The 15,552-nt window shown below is 41.9% G+C and overlaps 1 protein-coding gene across 1 annotated transcript in view; it reads left to right on the top strand.

Moving 5' to 3' along the window:
* OXSR1 (oxidative stress responsive kinase 1) overlaps positions 1–15,552 on the top strand; it is an 88,728-nt gene that overhangs the window by 59,240 nt on the left and 13,936 nt on the right. The window contains exons 6-10 of the mRNA XM_048950708.1: positions 5,101–5,210; positions 8,581–8,682; positions 11,540–11,673; positions 13,619–13,667; positions 15,331–15,396. Coding sequence (XP_048806665.1) covers positions 5,101–5,210; positions 8,581–8,682; positions 11,540–11,673; positions 13,619–13,667; positions 15,331–15,396 — 461 coding nt within the window. The remainder of the gene's footprint in view (positions 1–5,100; positions 5,211–8,580; positions 8,683–11,539; positions 11,674–13,618; positions 13,668–15,330; positions 15,397–15,552) is intronic.

A 15,552-nucleotide genomic window follows, 5' to 3' on the forward strand; every position in this document is an offset into this window, starting at 1 on the left:
CCACTGAACCAAGGCATAAAAATTGCCTTTAACAGATGCCACCAAAGCCTGAATTGAAGCTGTTTGCTTCTATCTTCATTTTTTTGCTCTTTTTCCCAAGGGCACTGGTTTGGGCTTGTGGCTTGGCACCAAGTCTTTGGAGCCTGTTATGATCTGGAGAGCATTGCTTTCTCAGTTTGGAATATTTTCTTGCACGCTGAATTAATCTATCTCTGGGAGAGCTGAACTTTCTTTCCCTGATACCATTGTTCTGGGTTGTGCTGGTGGTGGTTGCAGTGTACATTGAGATAGCTGCGTTCTTTTGTGTTCCAGTCTCTCCATGGCAATTAGTGTATTTTTTTTTTAATCAGAACATAAAACCTCTGTGCCCTGGCATTTACTGGCTCCGTGGAGTCTAAAAGCTTGTATGGGTAAAAACACTTCTTGTCGACATAAAGTGCAATGATTCTAACACACAGCAGAAACCAGGAGGCTTCCTCACAGCAAGCAAGGCTTGATGTTCCTGAGTTTATGTAACTGTGCAATTATTAAATTACTGGAAGATGAAGTGAGAGACTGCTGGTAAATGGGGAGGGATGGGAAAGGGAATGAGAGGAGAGCACACTCGGTGCAGGAGGTTTGCTCACTATGAACCATGTTCCAGCCGAGGCACCGTGTTCCCCTCTCATTGCAACTGCATGTAGAGTCAGTCCTTCTTTCTGATTACAATCAGTGGGATATTAAACAGTTCTATCATACCCTCCTCCATTACAGAATGAAGAAACAAGAGTCTAAGGAAGCTGACGTGCTTTCACAGAAAACATCCGCATCCCTCGCCGTGTGGGATTTTCCTATTGAAGGCATTGCTATTGTCCCCCCAGGCTTTAAAACAAGGCAGGATTAGCACCTGCTCCCAGAGGCCTCCCTCTGGCACTGTGTGCCTGCAATTTCCTGTGCACGCAGTGTTGCCTGGTGGTAGATGGAGATCTCACAAAGTCGTTTGGGACTCGCTAATTGATACTGGGCAAGCTGCCTAACCCCTTGCACTTTATCTATTTATAAAATGGGGATAGTTAAGGCCAGGCAAAACTTGTGTAACTGAATTTGTGTAACTTTCCACAAATCCATGCCAACTTGTCACCAGTTCGCTGTGTTCCTGACTGCTCTTAATTCATTGTACTAAAATAGCGCTGTACATAAACATCTAGCTATGATACAGTCAGTGTCATTCCCCTCCTTTGCCTTAGGAAATGGCAACTTTGGGTGATTAAATTGCCTGAGCAGGGGCAAGGCTCAAATCTGTGTTGGGAAGAGGAGTGCTGATGCAGGGCTGGCTCAGACATTCACCTCAGAGCCTCTTCTCCTGGTCAAAAAAGGGCAAAAAGGATTTTCCTGGCGGCTGATGGGGACTTGTGGTGCCTGCCCTGTAGCTGCCTGGTGTTAACCTCTTCTTTGTGTCATCTGTAGGATTTCCTGAAGAGATGTTGCGTTACTCAGTTGTTGAAACCACTTGTGAGCTTTCTCCAAAGGCAACGTCTTCACCATCATGTGCTTCGTCACCCTGAAGTTACTTTGTTCAGCATTGCCATATCTTAATGAGCTTGCATTTGGAACTCTTGTTTCAGGAACAGTTTTTACATTTACTTAGAGAAATCTTGTTCATCTTTCATGTGCCCTGACATTACTGCCGAATGGCTCAACTTATGGTGATGCTTAGAAGAATACAGCTGTCGTTCCACATGTGAACTGATGAGAAATTTTATTAGAAATAGGTGTGACTGTACAATTCTACCTTTCCAGATGAGAGTTTGAGAGAATAAGGGTGTGCTGACAGATCCAATACCACTGTATGACCCTATAGCTTTTAAAGGGAGCATTCCTGTTCTTCACTGATCGTCTCTCTGGTGTCTTACCACCCTGCTTCGTTCTCAGCAGAAATTTGCCATTTACCACTGGTTTACCATGACCTTCATCTTCCTCTTGTCAGGCTTTATTCATCATCAGATTTAAAAGCATAAAGTTCACAGAAAAGCACTCAGAACATCTGCAGCTGTTTTATGGTGGGCAACTGAGCAAGACCGAAGGTGATCAGTGAAAGAAATGCTCAGTGCTGTCTTCTGAAATAATTTCACTTTTGCTTAAAGAGGCACAGTATCTTGGCTGTCTGTGTTTAAAAACAGCTCTGAGTTGTTCATGCTGTTGTTCTACTCCTGTAGAAGTTGGGAATTGTTGATGGTGGAGAAGGTCCATAGGAGAGCCACAAAGATGATCAGGGGACTGGAGCACCTCCCCTATGAAGACAGGCTGAGAAGCTGGGCTTGTTCAGCCTGGAGAAAAGAAGGCTGCAGGGTGACCTCATTGCAGCCTTCAGTACCTAAAGGGAGCCTACAAACAGGAGGGGAATCAACTCTTGGAAAGGGCAGATAACAGCAGGACAAGGGAAGTGGTTTTAAGTTGAGGGAGGGAAGATTTAGGTTGGATGTCAGGGGGAAATTCTTTACAGAGAGAGTGGTGAGGTGCTGGAACAGCTGCCCAGAGAGGCTGTGGATGCCCCGTCCATTCCTGGAGGTGTTCAAGGCCAGGTTGGATGGGGCCCTGGGCAGCCTGGTCTGGTATTAAATGTGGAGGTTGGTGGCCCTGCTTGTGGCGGGGGGGTTGGAGCTTCATGATCCTTGAGGTCCTTTCCCACCTGTGCCACTCTGTGATTCTGTGGGAATTGCTGTTTTATTCTGATGCAAACCCAGTAAACTTTCTGATTTCAGTTGGCTTTGCTCTCCTGGCTCCTATAGTGCAGTCTTCTTTTTCCCCTAGCGGTAGCTAGATAGAGCAGCAGGTACATTTGCTTAGAATGAAGGAAATGTTACAGTATGAGATGCCTAAGGAGAGAGATTTTTTTAATGTCTGACTTCTAAATTTGGATAAAACAATCTGATTTCTGGTACAGTGGGAGTGTGTTTCCTGACTCACACAGCAGCCCTGGTGCCTGTTGCTCTGTCGCAGCATTCTTGTGTTGGAAACCTATTGAGGCTGGGTCCTTCCAATTGTGTGACTTCTCTTGTTAGGGTTAAATGCATTTGCAGTGTTCCAGCTCTGTTGTAGTCTTTGTGAAGGAAGTTCAGCAGGGGCAGTTGTCAGTAAATCTGGGAGCTTAGGCAGAGACAAGGAGGCACAGATCATTAGAGTGGCTCAGAAGTGAGGGCTGAACCCTAAATGTGCTCAGGATTTTAATGTACGGCTTTACAGAATGTGCTTGCTCTCAGGAAATACCTTATCTTAATAGCTGGGACTTGGATGAAGGCAGTAAGATGACATTTGAGAACTGTTTCAAAGTCACTCCTTTCAGCCAAGTAGTGCAGGCTGGTTGTGCCTGTTTTATCCCTCTGGAAATGAGGGGAATTGATTGGGAAAACACTGAATAAATCAACCGTGTAATGGAATACAATTTAATTCCATTTAAACTTTCTGCAGACCTCACATGGTAGATGCAGGGGCACAATTCCAGACTGGAGTTTATAAACTTGTCCTCGTGTTTGATGTGAAACGCAGTGAATGCTGTGTAGAGCTTGTGTTTTCACTGCTGGGATTTGCTTTGAGTGGCATTTCCTTTACCCTCCAAATGACTGCATGAAAAGTTGAGGTAAGATAATATCCATAAGCTCAAATACAGCACAACACAATAGCGTGCTGATGGCACTTGGACAAGTGTCTGTTAGTATTGCCTTATTCCAAGTAATTTCTAATTGCTTTTGTGTTGAGATCAATAGGTCTTGTAATTTTAATCTGAGATTTTTGGAAGCTCTTTCGGTTTCTGTGAGAAGCAGGGATGGGATGCACGTATGGAAGATCTGTTTCAAGGAGATCTAATGGGTTTCCATCAGAATATAGACTGTGGTGCTGACAGCAATAGTTATCCATCTAAATGCTAGAACTTTGAGGCTAGCAGCAATATGAGATGCCTCCAGCAAGGGTGAAGACAACAGAATAGCACATCTGGAAGAAGCTGGACTCTAATGATAGGCATTTGACTGTTTCAGTGAAACTTGCCTTTAATGTGAACCCTCAATAATCAGTGTACAGTATAGTTGTGAGTACTAAATTCCTGTCCTTGGAAGACTGCAATCCAGAAGTTGGAATCTTTCAGTGCATCGCATCGAGTTTTTCTTGATACTGAGAGATTGGTGCGAAGGGCATTGCTGTACTGCTGCTGCGATGCAGGGAGGAGCTTTGCCCTGTTCAGGGATCTCTGACCCTACCAGCAATCACAAAAATGGCATTGAAGATTTTGATTGTTTGCACTGTTTTTAAAAAACAACAATAAAAAGGAGGGGAAGAAATAAAATTCAGTGTTGGAGAATGACCAGATGCAACTCCATAATTCTGCAATTCAGCTGTGTTGTTTAGAGCAAAGTGGGAGGAAATACTTGGTTTGGGTTTACAGTTTCCTTGTCACCTGACTGAGTTATTTTCTCTAAGAATGGTTTGGTTGCTAAAACTTTGGTAATGCTTCCTTCTGAGCAAACTTAGACCCAGTTCCTGTCTCTTCATGTCTTCTCCTGGTAAAACTCCTAGCATCTCAGTGATGGAATAATCTTCCATCACAAACAAAGCACGTTCTGATGGTAGAAGATCCAGGGTCAGTGGCTGATACCAGTTTGCAGGCTGTGCATTTATGGCAAATATTGCAAACTGTTAGCTTCATATGCACTCAAATCCTTTTGTTCACAAAAGTCTTGATTGCTTTAAATATTAGTGAGATGCCACTTGAGGCTCTGTCATTAGTTATGTACGTATACAAACACAAATAAAGCACTTAGTGCCCAGGGCGGGGTTGTACAGCAGCAAGGCTTGCCTTAATGTGCCCAGTGGGCTGTAATGGAAAGTGGAATTTTCCTCTCTGCTGGCCAGCACTGAACGCTGAAGTAATTGAATGGTTGACTACAGAGTATTCATGCACCAGCATTCTTCACTGTTGGTTGTTCTTTGTTCATTAGGAAACTCTTCATGTGTAACTGTATGTTCTACTGCTTAATAAGGGGCTGGAAATATGGGGGAACAAGGGGGACAGCCCTTCAGTTTGCTCAGGATGTGATGTTAATGCAGTTTGTTTTGCTTCTTTTACAGACTTTGGCGTCAGTGCTTTTTTGGCCACCGGTGGTGACATTACCAGAAATAAAGTCAGGAAAACATTTGTAGGCACACCTTGCTGGATGGCACCAGAAGTTATGGAACAGGTGAATTGCATATCCTAGCATCGTCCTCTTAGCTAGTCTGCACCTGGAATCTTTGTGTTCAGGAGCAGCCATATTTACTCTCACCTTAGATGACAATTTTGTATCCTGTGAGGCTTAAAACCAGAGAATTGTCTTACATATGGCTGTTGCTGCCAGGCTTTCCTATGTAATGTTCAGTAGCTTCTCACCCTGTTGCTTCTCGCCAAGCTTGTACCCAAGGTAAGTATGAGGCAGCTTAGCTATTGCATAATTGAGATTAACCTGCCCCTCCCTCATGCCTAAATGTGAGGCAGAATATAGTTTCATGTGTGGCAAATATTCACATATAGTTAGGTAAGGTGCATTGTGTCAAGGTGGAGAGTTATCACAGTAATATAATGCACAGTTGACTTTATTGAGCTTTTTAGTTTCTCTTGGCTTATGAGTATCCAGAATGTAATTACTGAGGAACGCCTCTCCTCCTTCCTCCTCTTCCCTTCTGCCTGGCTCATAGCTGTCATACTTCTTGTCTTCCACCACTGCTAGACTAAACTACAGGGGTAAGCTTTATCTGCTTGACCACTGATGAAGACTTTGTTTAATGTAGAGCACTGCTGCCTTTTCTGAGCAAAATTGACCAGCAGAGTTATGCCCCAGTTCCAACAAAGCATTGTGCAGTGTCTGTGGCAAGGATGCTCAGTGTCATAAACATTCTGAGGGCTGTCCATCACAGTCTTAAAACCAGTTTGACAGAGAGCTGGAATTGGTTTCGTTTTTGGCATGTGCACCAAGCAGAAATTCTGCAGACTCTGTATTTTTCCTTTTTTCTTCTAGGAATTTTTGAAACAAAAATGTTTGGGAACAATGATGTTTTGTTAAAATAAACCTAGCTTGGTACTTTTTTTTCTTCCTATTTTGTAGTAAAAGATTTTAGGAGAATTTGGATAACACCTCCACGCATATATAATCTAAAATGAAGTGAAGTGAAAACAGCCGTAGAGTTTTTAACACATTTTTTCCTATACCTAAAACTTCTGGAGGAATTGAGATCATTTTGGAGTGGCTTAAATGCAGTATTTATGAAAGGCTTCTTCACTGCTTGGCCTTTTCAGTGGCTCCCCATCGTGGCTTTGCAGGGCTCCTGCAATCTTCCTGTGTACAGATAGAGCACCATGGGATGCAAGATGTGTCCCTAAGTCAGGAGCACTCGTGGAGAACTTCTGAACCACTTTGCTGTTGTGTATTCCTGAATTTTTTTTTGGTGCATTGATTTGTAAGAGGAAAAGGAAAATTCAGCTGGAAATGAGAATAGCACACACAGTATTTCCAGAACCAGGTCTGAGTTGTCCCTGCTTTTGTCTTTTGTGTCAGTGTTGCTCCAGGCTGCTTGTGGTTAGGAATGGCAGGGGGAAAAAAGCATCTTAGGATGCTAGAAAGGGGAAACAGCTTTTGGTGAGAAAGGGGATATTTTGATGGGGCAGCTGTTTTCTGAGGAGGCAGGTGGCTGTTTTATTTTTTGGGTTTTTTTGTTCTTTTTTTTAAGGAGCCCAGCACTTTTGTGAAAAGTGCACAACTTGTAGTAAGTCTGGGATGGTAGAGGAAACGTTTTGTGTGCTGATGTGAAATCCTTGTGCCCACTGACATCATCCTGCTGCCTTCCAGCAGGTGTCGCTCTGAGCTGTTACATCCAGCAGGGAACAGAAGGAAGGGCTCAATGTAGGATAGCCTTCGATCTGTAGATTTTCTTGATTCCATCCATTTTACTTCTGCATCAGTAAGATCCTTTAGCATGTTGATATATGATAGGTTGGTGTTATCTCTTAATATACATTCACTTATTGAATTTATGACCAAAAAAAAAAAAGCTGTTAGGAAGAATAAATGAGAGAAACTTACTGGCAGGGTGATAACTGTTATGTATGAGATGGGCTTCAAGATGAATGGCAGTAGGCAGGTTTGGACCTCATAGCTTTCATTTGGGAGCAGGATAATATAATTGTATAATATAATGAACAATACCAATCAGTTAAAATGGGGCGTTGTGCAGTATGTAAATCCATGAGATTAACTGAGAGACAAAGCCAAGAAGCGTGCCAAATTGGTCTCAAAACCTAAAAATGATGTGAAGAAATGTCAATTTATAAAACTTGCTGTGTATTTCCTCTTGTGCTGTGTGCCTGTGAATTATGTAAGATCCACATGCTTGTTTAGTGTAATTATTTGAAAGCCATTCATAACAATGGCTTCCATAAGCTCTCACTTCAGGAAGCCTTTCATAGTTTATAACGCTCATGAAAATGATGCCTGCAGAGCTGAAGAAATTAGTGCACGATATAAACTGCTGCTGCTATAATAAACTTTAATTCAATTATCATATCACAAAAACTAGTGGAAGGGGGGGGAATGTCTTTTGTTTTGTTATTCTCACAATTCCAGATGATCTTAAAGGTAGTTTGGGGAATAGTTCTGGCTCCATCACAATGGGCTCCTTCTAAAGCTTGTTAGTGTCGCTGAATACAGTAAGCCTATTAGCTTTGTTCTGATTCATTATTCATCTTTGCATAGTGGAGCAAGAAGACATACAAGCCATCCTAGGCAGCCAAAACACTTTGGAGTTTGTGGCTCTTCTTGAAATTAGTACATAATGTCTCTCCCCTGCAGTGGAGAATGCAAGTGCCAAAATATTACCTAATGATAATGAGGAAGTAACCGCTTTGGCATATGAAATATTTTTTCCTGTGTGTGAGGGGAAGTAAATGCTATAAATTTTCCTGAACAAGCCTCTGTTTAATGTCAAGTGCAGAAACTACTATTAATTAGTGGAGGGAAATATTAGTCTGCAAGCAGGAGTGAAGGGTTTTGTGTTTTGTTTTTTTTTTATTTAACTGAATTGCTATGTACTTCCAGCACTGAAAATGTAGGGTTGAGCATGTTTGTAGTCAGATTGATGAAGTGGTTGACTAAAAGTGTAGTGAGGCATATGTCCCAAGGGCATAATGCTGCATCTATTAACTATGAGAGTTTCATTATACTGTTTAATGTCTGTGTTTTTTGTGTGGAAGTCAGAGATGGGTGTATGCAGTGCCCCTTTATGTTCCACATGCGGAGAAGCTTGTGATGGAACAGCTCCAGTTGCTCAGCCCAAAATTGTAACTTCCATCAGACTGTGGCTTCTTGTACCTTCAAAGAGGTGTATTGGACTTCAGAGAGAAAGGAAAAGCAGTTCTTTCCATCTGTTTAGCCTTGTAATATTAGTGCTTCCAAGTTGCTGATGAGAAGTGAGGGGGAAGGAAGAAATGGGTGGAGGGTGAGAGGATGTACAACTAAAGAAAGGGACTATCATATAGAATAGCAGGAGACACAGATGCTAACGTTCCCTCATATCTTTCAGGTCAGAGGATACGATTTCAAGGCAGACATCTGGAGCTTTGGGATCACTGCTATCGAACTGGCTACAGGGGCAGCTCCTTATCATAAATACCCCCCGATGAAGGTGAGCAGGTCTCCGGATACTTGTGTTAGACAAAGGATCTGAATGTTCTATGAGCGTCCCAAAGAATTTGGCCAGACCGTTTTGTTGAAGAGCTCGTCCTCTCTATTTGCATCTGTGGATCACGATGTTCTTAGACTTGTTTGAAGTCAGCTTTTAAAAATATGCCGCTTACTCAGCGTTGTCCAAAGCTGTGCACAGTTCTCATTTAGATCTGAGACTCTCCTGGGTCACCATTCTTGAGGAAACTGCTGTGTGGCTCAATCCTGGAGCCTCTGTAGACAGCAGATGTTAAAGCTGTAAAGAGTGACTCAGAACATGTTATGTGGCATCCACTGTCACTGAGATGGGGAGCTAATTCCTTTTGTATTGATGGTCCTTCTTGAAACCTCTCAGAAACATGTTACCAGTGTTCCCCAAACAACTTGTATTGTTTAACATGAAAACAATCCTGTTAATCACTGAATGGTGTCAGAAATTCACATCATGAGGAAATGGGAAGGGATTGGCAACATCAGTGTTTTATTGAAGTTGAAAAGGAGGAAACTGTCTTGCTTAAATGTTGCAACTTTGAATATCTCTTTGAACATCTTGAATTTAGTTTGGGTGACTTTCTCCAGTTTCCTGTTTCTTGAATTAGGAGCTGCTTTTCACATGCTTCTCTGTCAGGGAATTTGTATTGTAAAGTTACCAGAGTTGACTCCGTTAGTTGATATTTCGAGCACCTTGCCCTTTGTCTGAGCTCTGAGATCATCCTTAGCCCCTCTGAGATCTGATGGGACGTTGTCTTGATCACTTGATCGCAAAACTTCCAGCCCTTTCTGCATTTCACAGAATCACTCAGAATTGTATGAGTTGGAAGGGACCTCTGGAGGTCATCCAGTCCAACCTCAGTGCTAAAGTAGTTTCCCTGGAGTAGGTTACAGATCCCATCCTCTTGAAGGCCACTTTGTTTCTACCCTTGGTATGCGTGCTTGCTCAAATTGAACAGGAGGGGGTGGAGAGTTCTTTTAGTAGGTAGTTTATGGTTGGGCTGGTCCCAATTTTAAGCACATCGTATACTAAGTTTTCTTCTTTTTAGTCCTTGAGTTGATGGAGAGCTATGCAAAGTGAACGTCATCTCTTTAGAACTCAGTGCATACCCTTCTACGTTATGACAGCATTTTTGGAGTCCACTAGCTCCTGATTTATTAGGGCAGGGACAAACAAGTACAGCTTTAAATGCCAGGTGTTTTATTCTTGTTGAACAGTATAATTTCAAGATTTGCATCAGTTCTGTGTAGAGGCTGAGAGAATGGCTGAGTGGTTTAGAAATATCATTCAAATTCACACCGTATCAGTGACTGTGGCAGTGCAGTGAGGAGTTGAGGGAGATGTCATGCTGATTTAGCTGTAGCTGTTTTTACTGACACTTTGTGCTCTGATATTTGGTAGTGTTTTGCAGTAGCTTCTGCAAAACTTCTCTTTATTGTTGTCAGTGCATGGCTTGCAGCATTGAATACAAAGATCACCTATTTGGTATCATGTTGTCACACAGTAGGTAGTTGTTAATCTGCAGTTATATTGGATGTGGGTTCCAGTCATGCTGCCTGCAAGAGGATTTCTGTTTCATATATGGAATGCAGTTGTATTTCACTGCAGATTAATTTTCGTGCACAGCAAAGTGGCCTGTGCATTAAGTGACTCTCCAAAGAAAGGGGAAAAAGCAGGGACTTCTCTGTAGACTGTATAATTTCAGCTAGATTGATGGGCTTTCTCTGCCCTAAGCAATATAGCTGTAGAAAGAAAGCTTTTTAAGCGTGCTGTTTGCTGCTTCCTTTTCTAAAAATAGAAATTCATCTGGATGTAGGTGACAAGTGGAAATGGAAATCAGTCATTTTCTTCCTTTCTTTGAGAAAGTATGAGTGATGTGAAGAAACTGATCAGTTCGTCTTGATGTGTAGGCGTGTAAGAAATGTCTTCACCTGTCATTGCAGCGGTACGTGGAAGGGAGCACTCCTGGTGTTTCATATTGCCCTACTGCTTTTATAAAAGTGTTACAGGATTTTACACAAATCTCATTTCTGGTTACAAGATACCTGCAGGGGAATCTAAACAGTCTTTGAGGTTTTCATGAAACGTGTAGATGTGGCACTTTGGGACGTGGTGGTGGTGAGTTGGCAGTTGGACTAGATGATCTTAGAGGTCTTTTCTGACCTTAATGATTCTGTGAATCCAATGCTTGTATAACTACTCATCTGAAATGAGGAAGGCTGTTAAGAGTAGGGACATTGGGACTAGATGATCTTAGAGGTCCCTTCCAACCCAGGCGGTCTGTGATTCTAAGTTCTGCTGTGTTTATGCCTTTCATCACACCAAACTTGCCTGGATGCTTGACCCGTGGGCTGCAGTGTGGGCCAGAAGATTCAATAGAAGATAGTGACGCGGGCTGCTGGTTATAAATCAGACTAGCTTCCTGAGAACTGAAGGGATGGTAATGCTCCCTACTATTGATGGATGACTTGTGAAACTCTCAGCTGACAGTCAGAATTTGTAGAGGTTTAAAGCTTTGGAAGTAAACTGTTATCTCAATGATTGTAAGCAGGAAGCAGAGAGAAGAGGAGAAACCCTGTAGTTGCCTTGAGGAAAAGGTAGTGGGGTGAGTTCTCATTGTAAGATGAAGGAGGACACTGCTGAAACTGTTAAGAAGAAAAGAATTGGTCTGAGTTCAGTCTTCCCTCCTGAGAGTTGCTGTAAGGATCAGTCCTTGTTAACTCAGATATTTGATAAAAATGCTTGTTTAAAATGCTGTGATGCAAAGCTGTGTCCTTTATATAGAGGCCAAGAAAAATCTCATTGCCAATAGACATAATTCTTCCAGGTTTTAATGCTGACACTACAAAATGATCCCCCGTCTTTGGAAACCGGTGTGCAAGATAAGGAGATGCTGAAGAAGTATGGGAAATCTTTCAGGAAGATGATTTCATCGTGCCTACAAAAAGACCCTGAAAAAAGGTGAGACCTGATAACAACAAAATAAACTTAAGAAGAAACAACCCTCAAGACTCATTCTGTTTCACTTTTTAAAGTGGTACACTCTCTGCTTCTCTAGCTTTATGAATGCAGCAATGTGTGGCTGCAAATTCTTTTGGCTGTCCTTACTTTTAAGGATAAATGTCTGGCATTGTGCCTTGCCAGGGCACACGTCTTTCATTTGGGTTAATGAGTGCATCCCAGTCCCTGCTAGCATAGGGCCCTTCTCCCCCTTGCCACCACCAACAGGTGACTGCAGTTCATGCTTTGTTTCTCCTCAGAACTGCTCTGTGTTTATAAACCAGAAATTACGTGTTGGGCAATGTGTCCTTATTTGTGAAGCTTTGCAAATAAACTTCTACAAACTTGCCAGCGCAAAGAAGGCTCTCAGTGTAGTTTTGACTTGATTGATTATAACTCATGTTTATTCTGGGGGCAAAATACCAGGAAAAAACAGTGGCAAATTTGACCTAACATGTTTTCATCAATACACATTGCTTAAGTCAGCTGATGGCACTTTCAGTCTTCTTTGCAACTGCAACCTGACTGCTCAGTGGTGGTAGAAATATTGACCAGGACGTGGTGCATATATTGTGGTTGGTTCCCAGGACAGCACTGTGTCACTGTGTGATGGCACTGTGTGATGGCACTGTGTGAAGCCACACGAAGGTCTTCCTGTCTGGTGCTGTTTAAAACCCCACAGCCCATCACGTGGGAAAGCTCAGAAGATGGTGAAAGGAGCGTTGGATCTGCATTAAAAATAGCATTCCTTAAAAATGCAAAGCAAAAAAAAAAAAAAAAAAAAAAAAAAAATATTTCCACAGGTCATTTTTTTTAATATTTATACTTCTTAATTTTCTTTTTTCTCTCTAAATAAGCTAATTCTGGAAAGGGAAATGTCTCTTCATAAAATATAAATTGTGGAGATATTTTCCAGTTCCTTCCTGTGCCGGATTCTGGAACAAAAGCTTCTCACACATCATGAGATGGATGGGAGGGGGGTTCTCTCTCTTCTAACAGTCTTTACATTTGAAATGCTAAAGGAGTCCAGTAGAGTGCTTGATAAATGCACAAAACACATTTTTACCCCAGCTTGATATTATTCTTTTTCATTTTTCAAGCACGTCCTATCCCTGCAGGTTAGAATGTGTGATTAGAATTAAACGTAATTACTTTCAATCGTGGCATCCCCCATCTCTCTTCTCAAGCACCACTAACAACCACTGTAATCATCTTTACTATGGGAGCAGGAGGTCTGCCCGTGAAGAGCAACCTGCAAAATCAGATATGTTTATGCAAGCATGCAGGCTGTTAAAGAAGAGTTACTGAATTGCTTTTACAGTGTTTTTGCTCACTTGTAATAATGTCTCCCCTGCTATGAGGTGAGAGGCTTCTCTGGCATAGTCTGAAGTGAATGCCCTTTTTAAGTCAGGAACCACACAACGTAGGCAGTTTGCAGTAGGGTAGGTGTTGTAAGCTGCTGCTTTCTCATGGAGGCCTGAATTTTTGGAAAACAGGGGCAAATGGCTGTTTCTTACTTGTCAGTGTTTGTCCTAACATGTAACTTAAAAGGGAGGAGCTAATTACACATATTTATAATGAAGCATCTCTGGAATAAGTCTGTCACTAGCACACGGTAGGTACTGCACTCCTTCAGTAGGTGATGATCCTTCATCTGAATTCTCAGCAAATTGCTTCTGTGATTCTGTCAGCTAGGCTGTAAGAATAGGAACAGGGCTTTTTGCTGAGTGAACTCACAGTAGGCTTTGCTCAGAATACACTGCCACTTAAAAGAATGTTTGATTACACTGACTAACTCCTAGGGCAGCTAGGAGGTGCAGGAGGTGATGCCCTTATGAGGTGCAGCAACCTGTAAGACTTGAGTTGAAATGGAAATTTATAGTGCTTCTTCTGTTTTTATTGACAGACCTACAGCAGCAGAACTTTTAAGGCACAAATTCTTCACAAAAGCAAAGGTAAGGAAACTCTTCTGAAGCTCATCTGTGCAGAGGTTGTAGAGGGGGACTGGTCAGAAGGATGGTGAAAGCTTTACTGATGTGAATGTGAGCTGTTCCAGAAGGCCAGAATTGCTGAATGAGTCGAATGGGTCACTGTGAACAGACATAATGAAATCTCTCTTCTGTACCTCCTTGTGTTTGCCACTTCTAGGATAAATTATTTAGAAATTCTTCAGCGTTTAAATGCCTTTCAGTGGGTTTGAGGATTTTTCCTTCCCTTGTAATGGTGCCATTCTTGCTGTGTGTCCAGACATAAAAGTGTCTGGCAGTAAATGGAGCTCATATTTATATTTTAGTAAACTATAACCTGTCTGTATGCAATACAGTGAATAAGACCCCCGCTGTGTGGAAAGTTGCCTCATGCTATAGAGATAGAAAGTGAAAATCTCATGATGTAAAATAAAAGGAAATTCCCATTCGTAGCTGTGAAGCAAACTGCTTGAGCATGTATCCACAGGTAGCTGATAGAGCATTGGGGTCAGCAATTAATGACAGTAGGTCTCAGCTCTCAGATTAAGGTGTGTACAGTAGCCACATAGTTTTTATGTTATCATAATGGGATTTTAGGCAACTGATTTGCTTGCAACTTGTTTACTGAGAGCACGCTTGGTGTCCAAAGCAACAGGGAGATGGCTTACACATTGCTAACCTTTCTGTACTTGGCTGATGCCAGTTTTAGTTCATGTTGTACTTCATTGTGTATAAAATTGCCTTCGTGCTTTCATTAAGCTGCTACAGAGTCACATATTTGCATAGGCAGTGATAGAAAAACATGATTGTAAATGAGGCAGTGCTTAAACCCAGAGGGAATAATGCATGCTAGTCAGTGCTCAATGTTAAATTGCCTTCAGCCATTGGCCTCTGCCGAACTGACAGCTGTAACCTGAGGATGAGAAAGTCCAACTTCTATACGCTTTTTAACCAAATGTGAAGATAGTTTATATAATGTAAAGTATGTTTTGGTAGTGCTGAAAGCCACGTATCAAAATGTGGCAGTGTGTGTCTTAAGGAAATGCAATGCCATAGATCATTACAGCAGTTTCCAGTATTCAACCTGCTGTGATTGCTGCCTTTGCTCCTGCTCTAACATCACATGTTGCACACTTTTCCAGCCACTCAACCTGCTGCTGCCCCAATACCTGTGGGTAGGGATTCCCATGTCCTTGCCTGCCTGACTTCTGAGAGGTGCCTTTGGTAAGACAGGCATAAATGTAGGGGTAAGAAACAGCAGTATGGCTTAGATCCAGGTGCTGTGGTACCTGCAAAGAGCAGGATATCAGATGCTGCTATGCAGTGAGCACAGCTGTGTTCTCCAGTAAATCAGACAGAGTTTTGCTCAGTTCCTCAGTTGTCAGTTTCTTATCATCTGCATAAGGAAAATGCAACTACTAACTTAGAAGGTATTTAGGATAAAGCATCATACGTTGTGGTACAAAGGAAGATAGCAGTAAAATTGTCCTTAGAGTTGATCTCTCTTTGAGAGGAAAACAGGGTGAAGCATATAACAAACTATGTTATTAGAAATTATTTTAAACAGCTTAATTATCAGATGCCCTGAAGGAATCAAAGGGCATTTCTAGCAGTGTGAATGTTTAGTTATTTTCCTTTTTTTCTTTTGCAGAATAAAGAGTTTTTACAAGAGAAGATGTTACAGAGAGCACCAACAATTACTGAAAGATCCAAAAAGGTACTGCAAAGCTGCTGGGCTCTTGCTGTTACGACTGTACTAGTTTCTTAATGAGCGTGATTGTAGTGCAGTATTTCCTAGATATAGCTAGATGTTCTATTAAACACTTGAACACGCTGACTGAAGATGCATTTCTCCTTTTAAAACAAAACAACA

The sequence above is a fragment of the Lagopus muta genome, chromosome 7 (assembly GCF_023343835.1).
Source record: "Lagopus muta isolate bLagMut1 chromosome 7, bLagMut1 primary, whole genome shotgun sequence".
Taxonomy (NCBI): domain Eukaryota; kingdom Metazoa; phylum Chordata; class Aves; order Galliformes; family Phasianidae; genus Lagopus; species Lagopus muta.